Here is a 27616-nt window from a genome sequence, read left to right on the forward strand (position 1 = left end):
CATTGACATAACATAAGAATAATAAGGGATCCAGAATACTACCTTGGGGAACTCCACATGTTATCGTCAGGGGTTCTGATTCCGTTTTGTTGATTTTGACTATTTGTCTCCTATTGCTAAGGTAGGACTTAAACCAGTCTACAGAACCTATTCCGATAGCTTGAAGTTTCTTACATAATATATTGTGGTTGACAGTATCGAAGGCCTTTTGCAGGTCTAAGGTTACCATACCTATGAGGTTCCCCTTTGACATTTCAGTTCTCAGGTAATCCATCAGATTAATAAGGGAGGTGTCGGTTGAGTAGGATCTTCTAAAGCCCGATTGATAGCTATGGAGAATGCTGTTGTCATTAAGGTACTTAACTACTTGAGAATACACCGCCCTCTCCAGAATTTTAGATATTATACTGAGTATACTAACAGGCCTATAGTTGCTTACATCAGACCTACTATTTTTCTTGAAGATAGGAGTAACTCTGGCCTCATTGAACCCCTCCGGTACGGTATTAGTGGCGATTGATAGATTTATTATGTGAGCAATAGGGATTGACAGTTCAGAAGCACCATCTTTTAGGAACTTAGACGGGATGTTATCAGGGTCTGTGCTCTTAGTTGGGTTTAACCTGCTTAGTTCTTTTTGAATGAAGTCATGAGATACACTTACTAGTTGACAACTGTTGGGGGTTACCCCTTTATTGGTATAGTATGTTTGAAACTTATCAGAGTCTGTGTTAAAGGTATTTGATGCAGCTGGTAGTTTACTTACTAGTGTCGATGCAACAGATGTGTAGTATGAATTAAAGCAATTTGCCACCTTAGATGTTTCGTGGCATACCTCATTATCGATAGTGAGTACTATGTTAGACCTATCTACTGGCTTATGGCTGTACCCCAACTGTTTTAGTTGTTGCCAGAGCTTCCTGGGGTTATGCTTATACTCTTCAATTTTTGAGCAATAGTGCTTTGCCTTTGCTCCTTTTATAAGTATCTGTACTCTGTTCCTCACCCTTTGGAATTCATTTAGTGCTGCAATATCCTGTCTGTTTGCTTTAAATCTTTTTAGCAGCTGGTCTCTGAATTTCATATTATCTAATATCTCAGTATTCATCCAGGGTTCAGTTCTTCGTTTAATCCTAACCTCTTTAACTGGTGCAATATTATCAAGGATGGTAGTGAACATTGTTTTGAATCTTTCCCAGGCATCATTTACGTCCGTGCAACTTGTTATCTCTGTCCAGTCACAATTGTGTAGCCTATTTACCAGTGTTTCTTTACTGTTGTTTCTAGTTGACCTCATTTTTATTGTCCTGTGTAGGCCTATCCTATCCCTAGTGATTTTCCTGGTGCAGTAAATGATGAAATGATCACTAAGACCTGTGGTAATGACGCCTGACTGACTAATGTTCTCAGAGCGGTTACAAAGTATGTGGTCAATTAGGGTGGCTGAGAACTGTGTGATCCGGGTTGGTGTATTAATTAGTTGAGTGTAGCTATTTAATCCTAGAATTTGCTTATACCTTTTGCATAGCCCGTTATTTTGCTGCTGAAAACAGATATTGAAGTTGCCCAGTATTATTGTCTCGCAATTGTTTTCAACTCCGGACAAGACTCTGGAAAAGTCTTCTAAGAACTGGTCCTGGGTAGGAGGGCGGTAACTAGTTCCTACTAAGATGGGTTTGATCTTGGGAAGCAGCACTTCAAACCATAGAATCTCCAGTTTATTGTTATTTAAATCAGGTCTTGGGTTGTAAGCTAAGTCATTTCTAATGTAGGCACATACTCCACCACCCTTTCTGTTCCTATCTAAGCGTTTTAGATATGCTCAAGTACACAGCAGACACACCACACAAGGTACAGACTGACACACCACACAAGGTACAGACTGACACACTACACAAGGTACAGTCTGGCACATTAACACAAAAAACAGCTGAAATGCATAGCGTGTATGATGTGCGCTGACAGGTTACATTAATATCATTATACTGATGCAATACAATCCTGACAGAAATTGACACACAAGCAACAGTTGAGTATCTTTCAACAATGAAGATATCCAAGTGTTGCAGGTGTGTCTTAGGTGTGATGTTGCATTAAGTTGAGACTGACCAGGAAGACTACGGTGAGTTTCCTCGTCTCTCAGCTGAACGATGAACGGATGGGGACCATAACAGCGACCTTGAGTGTACAGCTGAGCCATCACTACACAGTAGTTGCAAGTCTTGCCCACTGTTACCACAGAAAGAACGAATTTATATATATATATATATATATATATATATATATATATATATATATATATATATATATATATATATATATATATGTATATATATATATATATATATATATATATATATATATATATATATATATATACATATATATATATATATATATATATATATACATATATATATATATATATACATATATATATATATATACATATATATATATATATATACATATATATATATATATATATATACATATATATATATATATATACATATATATATATATATATATACATATATATATATATATATACATATATATATATATATACATATACATATATATATATATATATACATATATATATATATATATATATATATATATATATATATATATATACATATATATATATATATATATAGATATATATATATATATATACATATATATATATACATACATATATATATATATATATACATATATATATATATATACATATATATATATATATATATATATATATATATATATATATATATATATATATATATATATATACATACATATACATACATATATATATATATACATACATATATATATATATATATATACATACATATATATATATATATATATATATATATATATATATATATATATATATATATATATATATATATATATATATATATATATATATATATATGGGTTATGCAGTGTTTCAATTCAAGTACAGCCATCCGGTTCCAAAATTAAAACCACTTATAACTGTAACAAAAGAATTCTTGTTATACATTTAAAAGACTATGAAATCGTACCATAGTCATATAAATTTTCGACAAGTTTATTATGTTTCCATTAATACCAATCTGGCACTAAACTTTTGTTACATGCCTGATGCATGTTTTACATAGAGCTTTAAAGGAATCATTTAACAAAATATATCTTACTAATGTCAAGTATTATCATGATCCTCTCTGTTGCAGAGAGGTCACTGAACTAAATATCATCACTTAACTATGGTTATAATTGTAACCTTAATTTTTAAAGGAGTTGACTGGTAAGCCAGTGGAAGGCCTAGGTCAGAAGTCCAAAAGCTCCAGTGATGGGTCATCAGATGACTAAGATCCACTGCAGGAAACACTTGTCCTGTTGCCTGAAAAATCTTACCTAACATAACTAAACCGAAGTGAAGTTCACTTACATCCTCCTGGCCACCACTTGGTTGCTGTTATGGTGGGAGTGTGCAGTACAAACTCCTCAACTGTTGGGTCATAAGTAGCCCTTGTCTCCAGCCCTCTCACAAACGTTCCGTGTCCCAACTCCGTCTGGAAATACAGAATAATGTATGTAGCTGGGGCTTTATAACAGTGTTTTACAAAGGAATCCATGTTCGATTCCTCGGGAGAACTATGAATCGAACCCAGATTCACCTAGCAGTAAATTCAACGGCAAATAGGTACCGTACCTAGCAGTTATGTAAAATAATAGGCATTATGGACAAGAATGGATCAAAGACACTTGACGAAGAGCAAATATTTATTAGAGACTAAGCTTTGCCCTCCGTAGAGCTCTACGTAAGTTATGAAGCTCTAAATAGTTAACAATGTTTTAGACCATCTTTCTACTGTACCTGTGAGTTAATCCACCGTCTGGGTGGCATCCATGGAAACAACCATTATGGAAATAAATCAAACAACTTAGACTTACTAGGTTATCTTACTTTAATAATCCTTCTGGATAATTAACATTAAGAATATCTTATTCGACGTTAGCTACACAATAAAATTATCAACTTTCTCAAATAACAGGTCGCGACCCCCAACAGGCTCCTTGATCATGGTAATCACTGAATGGCTAGTGTAGCAAACTGAGAAATACTGCTCTATATGATACCTACACTCCTGCAAGATGTGACTGCAATCAAAGTTCAAATCATCAATTAAAGTATCATTTACAAAGTTACCAAGAAATTACAGAGAGTGAGGACAAATTTAATTCATCTCAGCTTAAGAAAAACAAATCCATGAAAGAAGCCTCAGTAACGTAGAACTTGAAAACTTTTTCATTAATTACCTATAGTTTCTTTCCTATAAGAGATGGACGGAAGCAAATATAAAGAATACAGTTATGATTAACACCTGGCATAACAAAAGACCATAACTACAAACTAAGAAATGGGACTCTTAGATTCTGCTGCCGAAGCGGCTAGTTTATTATGATCCGCACATCCATCCTGTGGACGGTAGCGCAAGAGCATATGGATACACAAAAGGCCTAGGAACTAGGCCCCAAAAGGGTTAATAGGAGTACATCTGTATTCATATCTACAGTTGACTTATCTGTTACAAGTAAATTTACGAAATTTGCTTAATATGTTTGGTATCTTATTTTCACACAGGTTATACGGTCTATCTCTATATTCCTCCATAAGTGGACAATAAAACACAATGTTCAAGATAGTGACCATAGGGCTGACCTCACACTTTGCATTTGGTTTGATCATTTCTGCGTCTGCCAGACTGCCAGAAGTACATGTAACCAAGCCTTAGCCTGGCTACTACAACATCAGTCTGTTTTCATTGCAAGTTACTCCATAAACGTACTTATCTACGTTCATGTTATCATAGTGGATTATAGATCTACCCAGGCTTCTACCTTATTTACTTCTCTCTTAATATTATTCCAAATACTAGACACGGACACACCACCGTTTTATTTTACATTTCTCTTCAGGGTATTTTTGTGGGTTAACTTATCAACTTTATCACGAAGGAGTAATCCAATGTGTCATGAAATCCATAACAATTGTACAATAATTTTAGAAAGATTTGCTTTGCAAACATCAATGTAATGGAGTACAAGAAGAGGTAGTGCTACAGCCAATGAAAATCATGGAAGTATTACCAGAGTAAGTACTAACGACAGGACAACAAGAGCTTAGCTTAGAGCCTAACCTTACATAAGTAATAATACTGAAGACCTATAAACTATATTCCCATAAGATTTAATGTTTTACACAAAGAAATACAAATGGCTTAAAATACACACACGTAATATTAATATTTTAAAAAGTTTCGGGTGTTTTTAACCTATACCGTAAAATGGCCGATACTACCTTCGATACCAACACTTTGGCACATCCCTAAACAGAAGAATGGATGGAGACTCGAAAAGCATAAATTAATCAACGAATCTCAGCATGGTTTTACAAAGGGACGTTCCTGCCTTACGAATTTATTAACTTTTTTCACTAAGGTATTTGAGGAGGTAGATCATGGTAATGAATATGATATTGTGTATATGGACTTCAGTAAGGCTTTTGACAGGGTCCCACATCAGAGACTATTGAGGAAAATTAAAGCACATGGAATAGGAGGAGAAATTTTTTCCTGGATAGAGGCATGGTTGACAAATAGGCAGCAGAGAGTTTGCATAAATGGGGAGAAATCAGAGTGGGGAAGTGTCACGAGCGGTGTTCCACAGGGGTCAGTGTTGGGCCCCCTGCTGTTCACAATCTACATAAACGACATAGATGAGGGCATAAAGAGCGACATCGGCAAGTTTGCCGATGACACCAAAATAGGCCGTCGAATTCATTCTGACGAGGACATTCGAGCACTCCAGGAAGATTTGAATAGACTGATGCAGTGGTCGGAGAAGTGGCAGATGCAGTTTAATATAGACAAATGCAAAGTTCTAAATGTTGGACAGGACAATAACCATGCCACATATAAACTAAATAATGTAGATCTTAATATTACGGATTGCGAAAAAGATTTAGGAGTTCTGGTTAGCAGTAATCTGAAACCAAGACAACAGTGCATAAGTGTTCGCAATAAATCTAATAGAATCCTTGGCTTCATATCAAGAAGCATAAATAATAGGAGTCCTCAGGTTGTTCTTCAACTCTATACATCCTTGGTTAGGCCTCATTTAGATTATGCTGCACAGTTTTGGTCACCTTATTACAGAATGGATATAAATTCTCTGGAAAATGTACAAAGGAGGATGACAAAGTTGATCCCATGTATCAGAAACCTTCCCTATGAGGATAGACTAAGGGCCCTGAATCTGCACTCTCTAGAAAGACGTAGAATTAGGGGGGATATGATTGAGGTGTATAAATGGAAGACAGGAATAAATAAAGGGGATGTAAATAGTGTGCTGAAAATATCTAGCCTAGACAGGACTCGCAGCAATGGTTTTAAGTTGGAAAAATTCAGATTCAGGAAGGATATAGGAAAGTACTGGTTTGGTAATAGAGTTGTGGATGAGTGGAACAAACTCCCAAGTACCGTTATAGAGGCCAGAACGTTGTGTAGCTTTAAAAATAGGTTGGATAAATACATGAGTGGATGTGGGTGGGTGTGAGTTAGACCTGATAGCTTGTGCTACCAGGTCGGTTGCCGTGTTCCTCCCTTAAGTCAATGTGACCTGACCTGACTAGGTTGGGTGCATTGGCTTAAGCCGGTAGGAGACTTGGACCTGCCTCGCATGGGCCAGTAGGCCTTCTGCAGTGTTCCTTCGTTCTTATGTTCTTATGTTCTTAGTTGTTCTGAGAGGCAGCAGGTCCAGCGCTGAACCCCTGAGGGCTAAAATTACCTGAGCATAGGTGCCAATAATTTCATTCCGTAGAGAACGACCCAGCCATTTCTCTTGCTGTTCTGAGTTTGCCTGTCCAAGTATTGCTGGGATAAACATGGACAGGTGGACCATTAATGGATTCCCATCCTTCAAAATTCCTGTTAGAGCTCCTATATCCTGGTGTCTGAGAAATAAATTCGGTATAAATACTTATAAACAATATAAAAAGTGCAACTTAATCAAGCATACGATTTAATGCATAAATAATTTTCAATTTGATGTAAGGTATATTTTTATATTAATGTCATTAGATACATCTTAACACATGTAAAATCTTTACAAAATTATGTCTGCTATGTCCTCAACAATTTACCTTCTCAAAAATCCTCGTCTTTGGTTCATATGTATCCTCTAGTCTAATTTAAAATTAAACATTTGCCAACGAATGTTCTTTAAAAAATTTAAGAATTATGATGCCGTTGAACCTTTAAAATTGCCATAGCTGTTGAACTCACAGCGGAATACTTGACAATACCTGAAAAATTTTACCTGGCAAAATTTTACTTGTTTTACTATTAATTTTGCTACTATTGAACATCAAAATGGTATACAATACCGACAGGTTGTTAGGTAAGACACATATGCAACAGTTAGACAACTTTATTCCGAAACGTTTCGCCTACACAGTAGGCTTCCTCAGTCGAATACAGAAAGTAGGCAGGAACAGTAGAGATGTGAAGACGATGTAATCAGTCCATCACCCTTAAAGTCGTAGAATTTGAGGTTGTCAGTCCCTCGGCCTGGAGAAGTTCAGTTCCATAGTCAGGAACTATCTCTACTATCAGCTACTATTAACATAATATTGTTCATACTTACATGTCATGTCCTGATTCCTGGTCGGCAAGCTTCTGCATCAAGTGGGCCGACTTACGTAACTCATTGCTATAACGATCCTCGTGACTCATGTAGTCTTGAGGAATTTCATCTAAGAACTCTGGGTCATTTATCAATAGTCTCTCTGCGAGATGAAAAAATATACAAGGGTATTATAAATTGAAATAGTTATTATAAACAAAGAGTGCTACATTAATACCATAGTACATATACAAATATATTGGATATATATCATTTACAATGCTTGATAATTAGTTTATACGTTGCTTTGAACACCAATGACATAATCTGGATCTTCGTGTCCAACTTCCTTAAGATAAGATTTTTAAGCCTGGAGGGTTAGCCACCCAGGATAACCGATTGAATTCTCCTCATTAACTTGATATCGTCTGCAAACAGAGACACTTCTGAGTCTTATTCGTTCCGTCATTTCATTCACATATACCAGAAAAAAGACTGACCCTGTGGAACCCTGCTCGTCACAGGCGCCCACTCATGACACCTCGTCGCGTACCATGACTCGCTGCTGCCTTCCTGTCAGTCATTTTTTCATACATGGCAGTGCCTTCCCTGTTATACCTGCCTGGTCCTCCAGCTTTTGCAGTAATCTCTTGTGTGGAACTGTGTCAAAGCCTTCTTACAGTCCAAGAAAATGTTATCAACCCACCCCTCTCTCTCTCTTGTCTCACTGCTGTCACCCTGTCATAGAACTCCAGTAGGTTTGTGACACAGGATTTCCCGTCCCTGAATCCGTGCTGATTGTCGTTTATAAGTTCATTCCTTTGTAGGTGCACCGCCACACTTCTGATAATCTTCTCCACGACTTTGCATTCTATGCATGTCAGTGATACTGGTCTGTAGTTTAGTGCTGCGTGTCTATCTCCTTTCTTAAAAACTGGGACTAAATTTGCAGTCTTCCATACCTCCGGAAGCTCGTGTACTCGCCTAACTGTGGTTGCAGGGGTCGATACTCAGCTCCTGGCCCCGCCTCTTCACTGATCGCTACTAGGTCCTCTCTCTCTCTCTCTCTCCCTCTCTCTCTCTCTGCTTCCTGAGCTTTGTCATACCTCGTCTTAAAGCTATGTATGGTTCCTGCCTCCACTACGTCACTTGCTAAGCTATTCCAATTCCTGACGACTCTATGACTGAAGAAGTACTTCCTAACATCCCTTTGACTCGTCTGAGTCTTCACCTTCCAATTGTGACCCCTTGTTTCTGTGTCCCATCTCTGGAACATCCTGTGTCTGTCCACCTTGTCTATTTCACGCAGTATTTTGTATGTCGTTATCATGTCTTCCCTAACCCTGTGTGTGTGTGTGTGTGTGTGTGTGTGTGTGTGTGTGTGTGTGTGTGTGTGTGTGTGTGTGTGTGTGTGTGTGTGTGTGTGTGTGTGTGTGTGTGGGCGCGCGTGCGCGCGCAGTACTAACAATTCTTCACAGCATCAAATTTATATACGTAAATTATCCAAAACCCGGCTACCCTCCAATTAATTCAGCATTTTTTTTCCACATTTTCACACTTCTACCGATACAAACAACTTCGAAATGCCTAATGAATACAATATTTTATACACTACTGACTAATAAATACAGTACTGTAAGTACGCGCATTAAAATATACTCAGCTCATCTTATTTAACATCTTTCTCGTATATGTATGGTTTTAGTATTATTATTAATAAAACTAAGCCCTAAACCCATAAGGATCATACAGCTATGTATGGTGTATACAATACAGACAAGATAAAGACTTACGCACATGTCTAAATCTTCAACATGTTTCTCATCCTCTTTTGCTACATAAATCAAATCTCAGTACAATTTATAAAAGCGTATTCCACTACTTACGTATTTCCCGGCGTCTAGCTGTTCTTGCCTTCCCACCATCCACAATGTTTGTAAGTTCTTCTATGTTAAAATTACATTTCCTTCTCTCCCTTATCAAGTCTTCGTTGCATTCTCGCTCATTATTTTTGTCCATTATCTTCCTGCTTGGTTAATAATCCTGAACCTGAAAACAAATATATTTGAAAATACGAATGTTTAGACAAAACCATGAATGTGCTAGAAGTAGCATCAAATGCACATAGAAAAAACAAACGACTGAAAATAAGTAAAAGAAATTTCTTGAAGACAAAACTGCATGCATCATGCATCAGGATAGACACTGAAAAATTGGTGTCTCTCAGTAAATAAACAAAAATTATTTTAAATTCTCTCTTAATTAAGGGCTAGCGTAGAGGTGGGTAAGTTACCTATATTTAGGAGGAAACGTTTATCTTTAAGAATTTAGTGAACTCGTAAAAAGTTGGTGCCTGAGCCAACACACTGAACCGCCAGTGTCTTGTCTTCCATTAATTTCCACCAAGACTTTCGCTTATAACTTCAGAACGTCTTATCCAATCAGCGGTCATTTATTACTAGGGAAATAGTTGTGCAGCAACTGACAAGTTCAAGTGCTCACTGCTCAATTATATATAAACTTTTCCCGAAATTGGGTTCCATAAGATAACTTTAGAAAACCTCTTCTCATCGGCTTCAAAATTCCATCACTTGTATCTTACTTAAAAGAAGGCTTGCAATGTTAATGGAGTGTAGGTGCCATTGTGACCTAGTACTACGACGAAGAGCTTGCCAAAATGTGTTCAACATTGAACACATTTTGAAGCAATATTTATAAAAGCTTGAAGCAATATTTATAAAAGCTTGAAGCAATATTTATAAAAGCTTGAAGCAATATTTATAAAAGCAAAGGGTAGTCATATCTTTTATTAACTCAATTACATCGTAACACTGCCGTGTATTTTTCAAATAAACATTAATGTTCCAACTCAATGTCTTATTTCATCCATCCCAATTAATATGCACATTACTGTAATATTTTACATTACATAACTAAATTAGGTTTCCTGAAAAGCAGAGAGGGGGGTTCCTTGATGCTGGTGAGGGAAGGGGGTCTTGATCTAAGGAACTCTGCTTATCTTTCGCTTGCCTGGATCGAATCTCAATGCCTACTATACCACAGGCACTATATGAACCGTACTATTTTAGCGCTTTCCCTAACTAAAAATAAAACAATTGGAAACGGTATCAGTCTTTTAATGGCTGATGCGTCGTATGCCATGGATAAAACGTTTCTTGGGTATAAACTGTATGAGTAATTTTTTTACATAAGAACATAAGAACATAAGAAAGGAGGAACACTACAGGAGGCCTGCTGGCCCATACTAGGCAGGTCCTTTACAATTCATCCCACTAACAAAACATTTGCCCAACCCAATTTTCAATGCCACCCAAGAAATAAGCTCCGATGTGCAAGTCCCATTCAAATCCAACCCCTCCCACTCATGTACTTATCCAACCTAGATTTGAAACTACCCAAAGTCCTAGCCTCAATAACCCAACTAGGTAGACTGTTCCACTCATCCACTACCCTATTTCCAAACCAATACTTTCCTATGTCCTTTCTAAATCTAAACTTATCTAATTTAAATCCATTACTGCGGGTTCTCTCTTGGAGAGACATCCTCAAGACCTTATTAATATCCCCTTTATTAATACCTATCTTCCACTTATACACTTCGATCAGGTCTCCCCTCATTCTTCGTCTAACAAGTGAATGCAACTTAAGAGTCTTCAACCTTTCTTCATAAGGAAGATTTCTAATGCTATGTATTAATTTAGTCATCCTACGCTGAATGTTTTCTAACGAATTTATGTCCATTTTGTAATACGGAGACCAGAACTGAGCTGCATAATCTAGGTGAGGCCTTACTAATGATGTATAAAGCTGCAGTATGACCTCTGGACTTCTGTTGCTTACACTTGATATAAATCCCAGTAATCTATTTGCCTTATTACGTACGCTTAGGCACTGCTGTCTTGGTTTAAGGTTGCTGCTTACCATAACCCCCAAGTCCTTTTCGCAATCTGTATGGCTAAGTTCTACATCATTTAACTTATAAGTACTAGGGTTACGGGCACTCCCAAGCTTCAGAACCTTGCATTTATCTACATTGAACTGCATCTGCCACTTTTCTGACCAAGAATACAGTTTGTTTAAATCCTCCTGAAGTTCCATAACATCTACGTTTGAATCAATTATCCTACCTATCTTTGTGTCATCGGCGAATTTGCTCATATCACTAGTAATTCCCTCATCAAGATCATTGATATATATTATAAATGCTGTACAATAACTGGGGAATACATCTTCCGGTCAGCTTTAAACTTTTAGTGTTGTGTTTTCCTCATAGGAAATTTCGCCTTGACTTTAGGTAGTGTAAATTTTAATAGGCCACTTTTATTTTAATCATATTAGTATGTGTATAATAACTGGATAATGTTTCTTCTGATCAGAAATAAGTCAGTATTTTGACTCATTGAGTTGCCTAAGTTAATTCTACGTAAAAAGTTTTTTTTTTTTTTTTGGCAATAGGTGTCTCCCTCCTCAAAGCACTATAAAAAATTGTGTATCCAAACCTTATAAGTCGTTTACTTTGTTATTTTTTTTATATATTTTATTTAAAACAATATAAATAAAAAGCTTTTATAAAGATAAGAAAGGAATACAACATTACACGGTTATGAAACAAAATTGTCTAAAAGTCATGTCGAGGTTGTTAGGTAAGACACATATGCAACAGTTAGACAACTTTATTCCGAAACGTTTCGCCTACACAGTAGGCTTCTTCAGTCGAATACAGAAAGTAGGCAGGAACAGTAGAGATGTGAAGACGATGTAATCAGTCCATCACCCTTAAAGTCGTAGAATTTGAGGTTGTCAGTCCCTCGGCCTGGAGAAGTTCAGTTCCATACTATGGAACTGAACTTCTCCAGGCCGAGGGACTGACAACCTCAAATTCTACGACTTTAAGGGTGATGGACTGATTACATCGTCTTCACATCTCTACTGTTCCTGCCTACTTTCTGTATTCGACTGAAGAAGCCTACTGTGTAGGCGAAACGTTTCGGAATAAAGTTGTCTAACTGTTGCATATGTGTCTTACCTAACAACCTGTCGGTATTGTATACCATTTTGATGTTCATCAGTCATGTCGAGGATTGTAAATTATAAAGTCTATATAATAAAAGACTGACACAAACTACACACATTTACATCACGTATTATACACCATGGTAATACATCTGGTCTATATACCATAAAATCACAAATAAAGGATCACAATAATACTCAAATATTAATTTAGGCAACTAAACGAGATCTTAGCAATGGCCTAAGAATAGGTATTTACTAAACAAAGGTGGAACAGGATAAACCTGTAAGTCACAATAAAAACTTCCAGAACGAAATAATAAAACCACAAAAAATGTGACATCTCAAAGAAAAAAAAAAAAAAAAAAAAAAAAACCCCCTGCAAGCTGCTTCATGTAGAACGTATACACTTACAAGTGATAAAACATTCAATACTACTGCTACCACATATAGCTCAAGCTATATGTATAGACATTATATATATATATATATATATATATATATATATATATATATATATATATATATATATGTATATATATATATATATATATATATATATATATATATATATATATATATATATACATGGAATTTTTTGAAACAAGGCTGCTTAACACAATCCTCCCTAATAGAGCTAAATGGTTCAGATATGTTGATGATATTTTGTGTATTATGCCCAAAAATATTGATATACACCATTTCCTTGGCAAATTAAATAGCTTAGCCCATTCTATAAATTTTACTGTTGAATTTGAAGAAAATAACTCATTGCCTTTTCTAAATGTTTTAATTATTAAGGGTAATAATGAATTCAAATTTAAAATTTACAGAAAACCTACAAATAACTGTTCCTATGTCCACTATTATTCTTCCCATCAAGATAGAGTTAAACTGTCTGTTTTCTCATCAATGTTTTTGAGAGCTTTACGAATTTGTAGTCCAGAGTTCATAGATGAGGAAATATCCAAAATTTATGAAATAGGTAATGATTTGAAATACCCAAGAAATGTAATTGATAAATCTTTTAAAGTTGCTAGAAATACTTTTTACAATCCAAAAAGGGACAACCAGCCTTTTTCAACTAAAAATATGTTGGTTCTCCCTTACCATGAAAACTTGGTTGATATGCCTTCTCTTCTTAAGACTTTTAATATTAAAGTTGTATCCAAAAATCTTGATACAGTAAAAAAACTTTTGATAAAGAATTCCCCACAAAATGCTGATGGATGTGTCTATAAGATTCCTTGTAAAATTTACGATAAAGTTTATTACGGTCAAACTGGTAAAAATCTCGAACTAAGATTAAAACAACATAAATATAGCATTAGAACTGGACAAGATTCCAATGCTCTATTTATTCATATAAGAGATTTTAACCATCCAATTGATTTTCAAAAAGTTGAGAAAGTAGTATCAAGCAAGTCCATGGTCGACAGGAATATAATTGAATCTTGTTTCATAAAAAGCAGTTTTGACAATAATATGAATATTTCCTTTGGTTTATATAAATTAGATCCATTTATAATTAATAGAATTTGGGAAGAATTTAATAATACATTGGACAAATAATATTTTTTTAAATTTCTTATTTCTTGGGTAGAATAGTTTGTTGGTGGGTTGTATGAAGGACCTCTCTAGTTCGGCTGGTGGGCCTGCTGTCTCGCGTCAGGTGTTTCGCTGATGTGGGATCTGATAGTGAGGTGTGGGCTACCCCTTTATATACCTTCCATTGATGCTTTACTTTCATTGTTCCTTAATAATGTGAGTAGTCACGAAAGCGCTTGGAACTTCTCTATTCTTTCACAGTGGTTGTTTTGCATATTCTGAAATCACCTGTTTACTGTAATCTTATTGCATATATATATATATATATATATATATATATATATATATATATATATATATATATATATATATATATATATATATATATATATATATATATATATGTCGTGCCGAATAGGCAGAACTTGCTATCTTGGCTTAAGTAGCAACGTTCATCTTGCCATATAGGACAAGTGAAAATTTGTGTATGCAATAATTTCGCCAAAATTATTCTGAACCAAACGAAAAAAATATATTTGATTGTGTTTGTTTAGTATTAAATTACTGTAAACGTATTTAAAATATATTTAGTTGGGTTTGGCTAAAAAAATTGTTCTTGTTATAATAAGGTTAGGTAAGTTTTCTAAGATTCTTTTAGTGTAAAATTAAAAAATTTTACATAAACATTAATGAAAAAAATATATCTTTAAACGTATAAGAGAAAATTTCAGAAAGGACTTAATTTTAAATGAGTTCTTGCTAATTGACCAGTTTTACATATTCGGCACGACATATGTATATATATATATATATATATATATATATATATATATATATATATATATATATATATATATATATATATATATATATATATATATATATATATATATATATATATATATATGACATTTTAGTGCTACTAAAAACACAATAACAACACATCAAGTATAAACTGGATAATAAGAAACAAAATCAACTCTGCGGGAAACACACCATAATACATATATACTCCATCCAACTCGTATCGAAGCAAAAAAGCTGTATACATAAAGCCTTAACAGATATGGCGACGTCCACATCACATAGGAGACGCACATAAATCACGGGATCACACAACATTCACTCACTTGACATACACAATTAGACACTGTTGACCAGCCCGTTATATTACCCCTGAACCTCAATCTCAAATCTCTTAACTCTAAGGCTTTATACACCGACGGGAAGTCTCTCTCCCATCTCCCCTCATTCACCAACTTATTTCGACATTTCGTCCTATAAAACGTTACTGCTAAAACCCGAATCCTACTGTTACCTCCGACCTTCCTCATAGCCCATGACACAAATATAATCGGCCACTATATACGACACCGCACGTTATACACGCCCGGAGCACTAACAACCCACTCGCCCCCACCAAGCGTAAAACTCTACTGAACCACGCACGTACCACATCTAAAGTGTCACAGAAACACACCCCATGAAAAGCAGACTCATCCACCCTGCACGCCGGACAACCCAGGTCCTCCCCCAAACACCTGTTATACAACACTACCCTGGACGGCAGGATCCCATGCAAAAACTTAAAGACCACTTCCCGAACATGAGCATGCAGACACAAAAGTTGAACTGCCCAAACTCCACCACGAATCTACTCCCCGTCCACATACAGCCCAGTAAAACGGATCTTGAAGACATGCAAGCAATATTTGAGACATGGTGCATCCCTGACGATCCGATGCCCCTGCTCAACGGTACGAAAACACCTAACCTCCCATTAACTTGCACTTTAAATCCCGCCCCATTGTACAACAAACGGGCCCACGTGACGACCTCATTTCCAAATCCCTGCCATCTCATAAATCTTCACAGGACCTCCCTTTCCACACTATCAAAAGCGGCTCTCCAATCCAGAGCCAGAACACCACCCCTCCCCCCCTCTCCCCGCAATCCTCAACAAACTCCCTCATATTCCCATGACCATCATACATCGACCTACCTGGTACACCAAACTGACCCTTATGGATCACCTTATCAAACACTTTCTTAATCCTATTCATCAAAATTTTCGCATATAGCTTATAGTCACTGCACATCAACGAAATGGGACGATAGTCTTTAATCGCTAACGGCACGTCACATTTCCTAACACCAACACCGCCGTACTCTGAGACAGACCTAACACCCCACCCTCCTTCATTGCATTGAGTAAACGAACCATAAAATCCCGAATTACCTCCCAATGTCGTATATAAAATTCACAAGGGATGCCATCAATACCTGGCGCCTTCCTCGTACTCATTCCCTGTAGCGTCGCCCACACCTCTGCCTCAGATATAGGCCCACCCATGAGAAGGCAATCGTGATCTTCTAACGCGCAAGCAACGTACTCCCCTCCCCATTACCAGTATTGCATGCTTGCTCACCCCTTTACTCTGCATTTGGAGCCTACTACATTTATCGACATAAAAACTTATCCCCCTCAGTTGTCGTTAATTCTTGTCCCTCACTAAATCCTAGAGGGACTAGTACCAAACTTGCACACGAAAATCACTCACAACGAAAGCAAAAGACTCGACAGACGATGTAACATCCCCCCAATGAAAAGCAAGGGTGTCACTAGCACGTTAAGAGACAACACAATAAGTGTCAGGGGCCCAAGACTGTTCAACTGCCTCCCAGCATACATAAGGGGGATTACCAATAGACTTCTGGCTGTCTTCAAGCAGGCAATGGACAAGCACCTAATGTCGGTACTTGACCAGCCAGGCTGTGGCTCGTACGTTGGACTGAATGCAGCCAGCAGTAACAGCCTGGTTGATCTGGCCTTGATCCACCATGAGGCCTGGCCACAGACCGGGCCGCGGGGGCGTTGACCCCCGGAACTCTCTCCAGGTAAACTCCAGGTATACCCGTCAACTGTATCCTTCACCACTAAACTCATAATTTCAGTCGCCTTGCGCATTTGTGTCTGACTACGTAAGACACAGGCAGACGGCTTGTCACCCCACAAAGCCTCATCAACCCCACCTGAAATGCGTGCCCCATCAAAACGCTTATTTTTCAATACCTGAATTTGATCTTTAATAGCGTCAATCCCGTCCACTGGTAAACCCCAGACGCCTATCCCTGCGCATAACATTGCCGTAGTTGATCCTCCAGGTACCCCATAAAACCACACTCCATGCAATTGGCCTCCTTACCCCGTTGCACATAAAAATCCTTAATTTGAGGCTTCACAATCTCGTCCCAACGCCGCACTAAATACCACCCCTCCCAGGATTCAACTCCTATCGATGCCCATATATCCGCAAACAGTGTCCTATCATCTGCAACAGCAACAGCCTCGTTTTCAACTTCCAGTATTCTGGAAAACGTTTCGGGAGACTCCCCCCATTCGAGCTCCACAAAAGCTCCGCGATGGTCCGAGAAAAAGACATCCAACACACACCTTGGTTACAACCACCCGCCGAGACACATACAACCTATCTAAACGCGCCGCATGCACTCTACGCACGAAAGTATGCTCAATACCCCAGTCCAATCCTCCACCCACATCCCCCAACCCCAGCCCAGACAACAAATCACCCAAAAGAAGTAAGCAATAACCCGCCCCCCTCGGTTCAACGTCTTTACGACGCAACACACAGTTCCCATCTCCACCGACCACTGTAATTTCCGGTAGGGACCTCAAATAATACACTAAGACATCTTTAACAAAAGTATTTTTAATATTAACGTCATGTTCTGCAGGCCCGTATACCCCTACGAAACCCACCTTCCTACTACCCCGATGCCCCACTACTCGCGCCATCCGACCCTCCCCTCCCTCCTCCCAATGTCTCATCACAAACGGGCTGGCCACTCCACCTTTCAGACGTCTTGAGTGGGACACATAACTATCATAACCATCAATCTCAAACGAACTTCCTTATGATTATGTTCCTGCAAAAAACACACATCCACAGCAAAACGTGTCAACCACTCACGCATTTGTACACACTTTCGAACAGACTTCAAACCATTAACATTAATAGTTACGCACCTAACTGTGCTAAAGGTGGCTTTCCTCTAGGGGCCACCACCCCCTTTTTCTCTTTGCGTCGGCAAGCACCCAAGGCACCCCCCCTCACCTTTGGCAATCCCCATGATGTGATGAATGGTTTGAAAAACCGACAAGTTGAAGATTGAGACACTTATGCAGCATATGGAAATCTTTATTCAGGAAACGTTTCGCCACACAGTGGCTTCATCAGTCCAATACAAAGAGGAAGGCGTAAGGAGAGGAGGAGAATGAGGTAATCAGTCCCTCAACCTGGAGTCGATGTGTTCAGTCCATCAATCTTGTAGAATGTACATTCTACAAGATTGATGGACTGAACACATCGACTCCAGGTTGAGGGACTGATTACCTCATTCTCCTCCTCTCCTTACGCCTTCCTCTTTGTATTGGACTGATGAAGCCACTGTGTGGCGAAACGTTTCCTGAATAAAGATTTCCATATGCTGCATAAGTGTCTCAATCTTCAATCCCCATGATACACAAATAACCCGCACTAGAAGAGAGGAGCTTACGACGACGTTTCGGTCCGACTTGGACCATTTATATATATATATATATATATATATATATATATATATATATATATATATATATATATATATATATATATATACACATACAATAAACAGATATCACAACATGCATAATAAGCACTGTGACTGAACATTCAATAAAATAACTGTGGACTAAAATGGAGTCAAAGAAGTGAAAAAGAAACAGGTGTAACAAAAGTGGTCACTAAGTGGTCTCAATGATTCATTTAAAAAACAAGTGTTAAACCTGTGTGGGTCGTATGGCTCTGTTGTATGGCACAAAAAATGCAAAGGTAAGATGACTGTTGATAAACGGGAGTGGCAAGACTCGCATAGTTGCCAAGCAGTGTGTGAGGCAAGTATGTTGCCAAGCACTGTGAGAAGCCAGCAGCAAGAACAACCACACTTATAGTGTCATTTACTTAGATGGCACTGTAGTGACATTAATTTAGATTAGTTAATGATGATTAACTTAACTATCACGAACTAATCGGCAGGCCTGTTATCCTACACGGGCAGACCTATGTATATTTCAGGGACATAATTTCTTCGCCGGCACTCTCAAGCCTAGATCCCAAAAAAGAAAGCCGACAGCTTTAAAATATATTTATCTGGATGTTCTGTATCAAGTTAAGCTCCTCTACTAGATTAAAAATGTATATCACAAAAACCAAACTATTTTATAATTGATAACCACACAGAGGTTGTCTGACAAACTTTTATCTGTAAACAAAAAGTATTCGTCCCGTTTTCATCTCAGAAAATATTGAACATTTATTTACGTGGACAAAACAACTTTCACGGATAATAAATTTATTAAATCCGCCTTATATTTATAAACTAAGTACAAGCCTTGTAAATAAGAAGAAGTTACGCCATATTCACACAAAAAACTTTGATTAATGCAGTGTAAGTTTGAACATGGCATCAATGTCCAGTTGTTACAACATGCACATAAAACAGACTAAAATCAAGAATTAACCGGGAATTATACAGTGCATTTCTCGGTGTATACACACATGTCATATAAATTGTTCAGAGTGTACGCCATTGAAAATCTATTATTTAATATAACCTAGAAGATGAAAAGTTTGCGCTTATTTTGATATTTTTATTAATGTATGAGAATATTTTGCTTCCGACATCTTAACCAATGATCTCTGCTATGAAAGGTCATTTGTGCTTAACTCAAATTTGATGTTATTAAGAACACTGCTAAACAGATCATGTGACGACGTGTCAGTCATGTTAAGTGAGATATGTATTGGCAAGACGGTATAAGTCGCCATTGCGTTCCCATTCACACACTGCTGGGAAAAGTTTACGTAATACTCAGACGACCCACAGAGGCTTAATTATATAGCACTGATAAGTTACTAATAAATCGCTTTACCCACCTGAACAATCAAGCGTAATGTCTGTTACAGTGTTTACCCTGAACTGAGAGATATTGGACAGCACTGTGGGACGGCTGGAGGCTCGGTTGCCATCCCAGGGTGCACTAACCTTGAAATTATTAGAATTCAGCATGACAGTTCAACTTTAATACACTTGCTTACAGTAAAACTCTCACTTTATATTATGTTTTGATAAGAGATTGATTTTATTTTTTTTTCTTCCTCCTGCTTTTTTATTTTATTTTGCTGATAACTTAAGGAAGCTTCACGTAAACAGCTTCAAGTTCTACTAACTGGCATGTTAACGTGCCCTCTGAACAAGATTATTTTTTTTATATTTTTATTTAAAAACAATTCAGTACAGCATATAATAAATATACATATAATCTCAGCAACATGAGATTTATTGCAACCTATCCACTACCTACTCTCGCCTCTGATTACAGAACAGCAGGGCGACAATAACAAACATTTCCCCCCTACCCTAAAAGATACCCTTGGCGTGTACCGCTCAATAAAACCTGGTACAAATATCGTTCTACTTAACCTGGAGTTTACCTGGAGAGAGTTCCGGGGTTCAACGACCCCGCGGCCCGGTCTATAACCAGGCCTCCTGGTGGATCAGAGCCTGATCAACCAGGCTGTCACTGCTGGCTGCACGCAATCCAACGTACGAGCCACAGCCCGGCTGGTCAGGTACCGACTTTAGGTTCTTGTCCAGTGCCAGCTTGAAGACTGCCAGGGGTCTATTGGTAATCCCCCTTATGTATGCTGGGAGGCAGTTGAACAGTCTCGGGCCCCTGACACTTATCGTCTTGTCTCTTAACGTGCTAGTAACACCCCTGCTGTTCGGTGCAAGTTCAGGTACCCTTCATGAACTATCACTCACATTCAAGACACTCTGCTCCCAGGGTGAGTGAAGAGGATTTAGTTATCTGAATGTTGCTTGAGTTATTAAACTTTACCTAATGTTTCCAGCACTTCTTGTTGTATGTATTTTTTTCCTTCCATTTTCTCATTGACGAGACTTACTCCTCGCTTAGATATTTGAGGAGTAGGAGGTGGCAGGATTTCTGTAGTAAAGAAGGTGGCAGGATTTCTGTAGTAAAGAAGGTGGCAGGATTTCTGTAGTAAAGAATTTGGCAGGATTTCTGTAGTAAAGAAGGTGGCAGGATTTCTGTAGTAAAGAAGGTGGCAGGATTTCTGTAGTAAAGAATTTGGCAGGATTTCTGTAGTAAAGAAGGTGGCAGGATTTCTGTAGTAAAGAAGGTGGCAGGATTTATAATAAACTTGTAGTCTCTTGTAGAACGATCTGACATTTTGTTTTTATCATATGTCCTAGTGATGCGAGCTTCACATAGAATCTTTGCTTATCTGAAAACCTGAATTAATTAAAACATTATATATATATATATATATATATATATATATATATATATATATATATATATATATATATATATATATATATATATATATATATATATATATATATATATATATATATACATACATGTCGTGCCGAATAGAGAGACAGAGAGGGCAAACAGATCTTAATAAGCAGGACAAGCCACGTGGAGATAGAAATTTTTAGTTCAAGATCTTTCGCACTCTCTTGAGTTATCAGAAGCTATGCAATGTTGCAAGACTAACAACGGATAGGAGGGTAAATTTTCTCTGATACAAGGCAAATGCTTATCAGGGCTTGCCACATCACAAGGATTTGTAGAAGTTATACTTATACACACATGCCCGCCACGGGTGTATCACGAGTGACCTTTAACCGTGGCTGTACCTTGATCGTATTCTGGCAGTCTCAGACTCTGTACGTTTCAGATATCACAGAGCCAAGCGGGTTGTTAGTACACCGAAGTGCAAAAATACTAAGCTTCAGTGGAAAAGTTTAATAAAAAAATGGAAGCCATATGTTACAAGCAACAAGTGAAATTCACCCTACCACCTCACACTAGTGTTATTTTGATTATTGGCAACCTTAGCAGTTTATTACACATGTCCGCCCCCACAGATAACAGTTTGTGATATATACATCTTAATTCTTTTATGACAATGAAAATGCATCAGACAGTTATATAAGAAAACCGTAAACTAATATCACAAAAATGTAGGTAGCAATGATGTCATATTTTTTGGTACAGATACTGCAGGCACTTCAGTCTTCAGAACTCATTATTTACTTATCAGGAGAGAAGGAACTGATATGGCGATACCGAAAAGTTATATGTAACAGCACGTATGCACTGATCAAGACATTAAAAAAACCGCTCCAAATAGCTTCCTCAGCTACTCGCTCACGAGTAGCTGAGGAAGCTGGCTAATTATTATTTAGTTTATGTAAAGCGACCACATTTCCAGTCTCAGTCTTGTTTCTGTAGTTTAGCTCGTGCTGTGTGGGTGAGGACAGGAGGGCCAGCCAGCACACTGGCACTGTGAAGCTCACCCAGGACCTCTACCTGTAAATGAATATTGTCTGATAGTGAGTCATGGCATCAAACACCATAAAACTTAAACAAAATAATGTCAACATGAAATATTTCACTAAATGATGTGGGGTATTTTCTGACCTGCTGAAGATTCATCTATCTGTTATACCTTCTCAAATATAGGAGGAGAAAAAAGATCATAATATATATATATATATATATATATATATATATATATATATATATATATATATATATATATATATATATATATATATATATATATATATATATATATATATATATATATATATACGTGGGTTCATGTAATACTTGTATAAAGAAGCATCAAGAAAAGCTCTTGAAATTGTATGATAAAATTAGTAACAGCAGGAGTGACTGAAGAAAGCTGATTAAGTTATAGAGTATTGGACTCATATTCTGCTCTGCTGTACACCTTTGACTTTTAAATTCACCATTTGTTCAGTTTTAACCGTGCTGGATTATATACAACGCCTCACTGGACCGAAATTAGAATATGTACTATATGTACTGCTCTTGGCAATAAATGCTAAGAGCAGTACATATAGTTTTAGCCTAAACTTTCCTTACACAAAAGGACACGTTGTGCAGTATTGTGCAAGAGGCTCTGTTCCTATGGGACAATTTTGGTAACAGGTAATTGATAGGAAAGTGGAGAAGGAAAAGGTGCAAGCAAGAAGCCAAAACAATATGAGTTTATTATTTGTAATTATCTCTCTTAAAACAAAACTACGCTTTTCTGTGCAGTTGATATAAAGCTTTTTACAACACTTTAAATATGGTTAAAAAAATAACATTTTAAAGAGTTATAGTCTACCTGCACTTGTGTTCCTGGAACTGTCAGAAGCGGTGGAAGGTACACATATGCTAAAGACTGCCCAAGATGGTACGAGAAACATCCACTTGTAACGTTACCAACAACTTTTCCACAAAGCCATACTGTCTCATCGCCCTGGCAGACACCAGAAAAGTTACATTATAAAATATAATTCATTACATCATGTTAAAATACGGTATATGTACCCTAATGTTTCAGCAACAAGGGTGTACTAATTGTGTATAAGAACATAAGAACATAAGAACGAAGGAACACTGCAGAAGGCCTACTGGCCCATGCGAGGCAGGTCGAAGTCTCCTACCGGCTTAAGCCAATGCACCCAACCTAGTCAGGTCAGGTCACATTGACTTAAGGGAGGAACACGGCAACCGACCTGGTAGCACAAGCTATCAGGTCTAACTCACACCCACCCACATCCACTCATGTATTTATCCAACCTATTTTTAAAGCTACACAACGTTCTGGCCTCTATAACGGTACTTGGGAGTTTGTTCCACTCATCCACAACTCTATTACCAAACCAGTACTTTCCTATATCCTTCCTGAATCTGATTTTTTCCAACTTAAAACCATTGCTGCGAGTCCTGTCTAGGCTAGATATTTTCAGCACACTATTTACATCCCCTTTATTTATTCCTGTCTTCCATTTATACACCTCAATCATATCCCCCCTAATTCTACGTCTTTCTAGATAGTGCAGTTTCAGGGCCCTTAGTCTATCCTCATAGGGAAGGTTTCTGATACATGGGATCAACTTTGTCATCCTCCTTTGTACATTTTCCAGAGAATTTATATCCATTCTGTAATACGGTGACCAAAACTGTGCAGCATAATCTAAATGAGGCCTAACCAAGGATGTATAGAGTTGAAGAACAACCTGAGGACTCCTATTATTTATGCTTCTTGATATGAAGCCAAGGATTCTATTAGCTTTATTGCGAACACTTATGCACTGTTGTCTTGGTTTCAGATTACTGCTAACCAGAACTCCTAAATCTTTTTCGCAATCCGTAATATTAAGATCTACATTATTTAGTTTATATGTGGCATGGTTATTGTCCTGTCCAACATTTAGAACTTTGCATTTGTCTATATTAAACTGCATCTGCCACTTCTCCGACCACTGCATCAGTCTATTCAAATCTTCCTGGAGTGCTCGAATGTCCTCGTCAGAATGAATTCGACGGCCTATTTTGGTGTCATCGGCAAACTTGCCGATGTCGCTCTTTATGCCCTCATCTATGTCGTTTATGTAGATTGTGAACAGCAGGGGGCCCAACACTGACCCCTGTGGAACACCGCTCGTGACACTTCCCCACTCTGATTTCTCCCCATTTATGCAAACTCTCTGCTGCCTATTTGTCAACCATGCCTCTATCCAGGAAAAAATTTCTCCTCCTATTCCATGTGCTTTAATTTTCCTCAATAGTCTCTGATGTGGGACCCTGTCAAAAGCCTTACTGAAGTCCATATACACAATATCATATTCATCAAGTGAATGAGCGACACCAGTGTTATTGTTAATGTGTGCTCGGTTTGTAATGCTAATTATCAAATTGCTTGTAAGAAAAAAAATAGTAAAAATATACTCAGTGGCCACTTCATTAGGTGCACGCTTCTAGTGCTGGGTAGAAACCTATCTTTTTCCCCAGAACAACTGAATTCTTCGTGGCATAGTTTCAACATGGTGCTGAAAATATTCGTGAAAGATCCCGGTCCATGCTGACATGATTGAATCACGAAATTGCTGCAGATTTGTCGCATGCACATTTATGATCCAAATCTCCCGTTTCCTCACATCCGGAAGTTTTACTCCAAATTCTGACCCTATCAACTGCATGTCTCAGCAGAAATTATACCAGGCGATGTTTTAGCAATTTTCATCTGTCCAGTTTTGGTGAGCCTGTGCCCAATATAACTTCAGTTTCTTGTTCTTAGTTAACTGAACTGGAAGCCTCTGTGGTCTTCTTTTGCTGTACCCATCCACTTCAGAGATGCTTTTCTGCTGACGACTGTTGAGTTACTGTCGCCTTCCTGTCAGCTTGAACCAGTCTGGACATTCTCCTCTGACCTCTGTCATTATCATGGCGTTTTTACCCACAGATGTGACACTCACTTGAAGTTTTATGTTTTTTCACACCATTCCTATAAACTCTAGAGACTGTTGTGTGTGAAAATCCCAGGAGATCAGCACTTTCTGAGATACTTAAACTACCCCATCTAGAACCAACAATTATTCTACTGTCAAAGTCAATTATATCACATTTCTTCCCCATTCTGATGTTTGGTCTGAACAACAAATGAAGCTCTTCACTATGTCTGTATGCTTTTAGGCACTGAGGTGCTGTCACGTGATTCACAGATTAAATATTTACATTAACGAGCAGATGTACAGGTGTACCTAATAAAGTGGCCACTAAGTGTATAAATATTGTACAGTGATCAATAATCAATGCAATAATATACTCACATGTGGGTCTATACAGTACTATACTTACATGTGGGTCAACATCAGTGGAGTCTATTTTGACCAATACAAGATGTCTCCGAGATCGATATTTTAGAAGATCTTGCACTGCTGCTCGTCCTACGAAATCTCCCTAAACATGAAGAGGAAAGGAAGAATTCACCGTTAAGATATGGAAGTTATATTGGTAATAATACAATTATGTTTATACTTGTCAGTAAGGTGTTTATAAGGAGCCGTATCCCAGACAACTCTGTTTACATTCTACGTCAGTGTTATTGTCAAAAACATTTATAACTACGTCAATATTTTGGGTGATTAAAAAATTTACATAAAAGAGAAAATTGAAGATTACATTAATTCCCTGCAAAATTTCCTTTACAAATGGATTAACGACAGGCAAATATTATATTACATAAAGAATAAAAAGCCACAATACCGTGAGTGGAACAATACACAAATATCCCGCAGACAGCGTAGTGAAACGTATGACGACATTTCGGTCCGACTTGTACTCTGGCCGAAACGTCGCCACAAGTTTCATTAATACTCTGGAGTCGAGAGTTTTCTAGCACTTCCACATTGTTGGTGACTATGTAGCAAAACTAGGCAATTGTATATAAAATGCCGAAGCCTACAGCAGTAATCACCTTCCTAGTATACAGTAGGTATTATCTCCAACTATGGTTGCTTTTCATAATTTTAATGGCGCATGTAAGTGCTTGACACTTGTTGACGAGAATAATCTCTGAATTAAAATCAACTCTTGTATTAAGTTCGAGTGAGGGCGACAAGACTGACAACTCTGGTCACAGCAAGAGACGACTCCTCTGAAGACGACATTGAAATTTTAATAAAGTTAACTCTGGCAATATACTGTAACATCAGACAAAAACTTATAGTTATTTTTTTAATAAAAAGTTTCCATGCGATAATGTATGCCTCTTGTGGTGTCAGCATAGTTGTTGAATCCCCTTACATGTGTTGTATAGATTAGCTGAGCATTATAGTATCATCCATGTGTTTATATAGAAAACCCCTTAGGCCGAGTGACTGTTTGTGTGACGTCACGGGATGCGCATGTGTACGTTCGTACCTCTGCCTCCTTCTCAGTTGGCGTTTGACATAGGCTAGGACAAGGCAGAGGCTGGGCTCCATCTCCCATTACCAGAGTCTGACAATATATCGTTACCATCCAACCAGTGTGTCTACCTTCAACCCTCGATACCTCCTTTTTAAGAACCCCTACGACAAATGGTGACAGCGGAGGGCCTGTAATCCTGACGATTACAGCAATTTCTGGAGATAAATTTCCACTGGGCCTGCCGACATCTTGTGAGTAGGCCTGCCGAGCAGGGTACGCTCGACCTACCCCAGCCAGCTACTTCAAGCCAGCTACTCTCTCAAGCTTCTACCAGCCACTACATTATTCACTGGTCAGTCTCTTTGTATTAGTGTTCATCTGCTTATTTGCATCACTCCCGAGGGGTTGACCCGAGTTTGCAAAATAAGCCAGCTTCCAGTCAGTGGTGGGGGAGTCAGAACAACCGAGTCCCAA

The 27616-nt window shown here is 37.7% G+C and overlaps 2 protein-coding genes across 3 annotated transcripts in view; both read right to left on the reverse strand.

The window, feature by feature from the left end:
* ACOX1 (acyl-CoA oxidase 1) overlaps positions 1-20404 on the reverse strand; it is a 56060-nt gene extending 35656 nt beyond the window's left edge. The window contains exons 1-6 of one of the 2 annotated variants that reach the window (XM_070094414.1): positions 20271-20404; positions 9579-9741; positions 7714-7855; positions 6856-7021; positions 3455-3578; positions 2110-2229 (exon numbers count right to left, since the gene is read on the reverse strand). In XM_070094414.1, coding sequence (XP_069950515.1) covers positions 2110-2229; positions 3455-3578; positions 6856-7021; positions 7714-7855; positions 9579-9711 — 685 coding nt within the window. In that variant the 5' untranslated portion in view covers positions 9712-9741; positions 20271-20404. Of the gene's footprint in view, positions 1-2109; positions 2230-3454; positions 3579-6855; positions 7022-7713; positions 7856-9578; positions 9742-15592; positions 15710-20270 lie in introns of those variants that run through there. The other variant, XM_070094415.1, reaches the window with a different exon arrangement.
* Positions 20405-22159: 1755 nt separating this feature from the next.
* The window catches only part of LOC128696648 (dimethylglycine dehydrogenase, mitochondrial), a 65270-nt gene continuing 59813 nt past the window's right edge, over positions 22160-27616 (reverse strand). The window contains exons 19-21 of the mRNA XM_053787970.2: positions 26090-26191; positions 23571-23705; positions 22160-22741 (exon numbers count right to left, since the gene is read on the reverse strand). Of these exons, the coding sequence (XP_053643945.2) occupies positions 22646-22741; positions 23571-23705; positions 26090-26191 (333 nt within the window). The 3' untranslated portion in view covers positions 22160-22645. The remainder of the gene's footprint in view (positions 22742-23570; positions 23706-26089; positions 26192-27616) is intronic.

Source organism: Cherax quadricarinatus, chromosome 46 (assembly GCF_038502225.1).
Source record: "Cherax quadricarinatus isolate ZL_2023a chromosome 46, ASM3850222v1, whole genome shotgun sequence".
NCBI classification, from domain to species: domain Eukaryota; kingdom Metazoa; phylum Arthropoda; class Malacostraca; order Decapoda; family Parastacidae; genus Cherax; species Cherax quadricarinatus.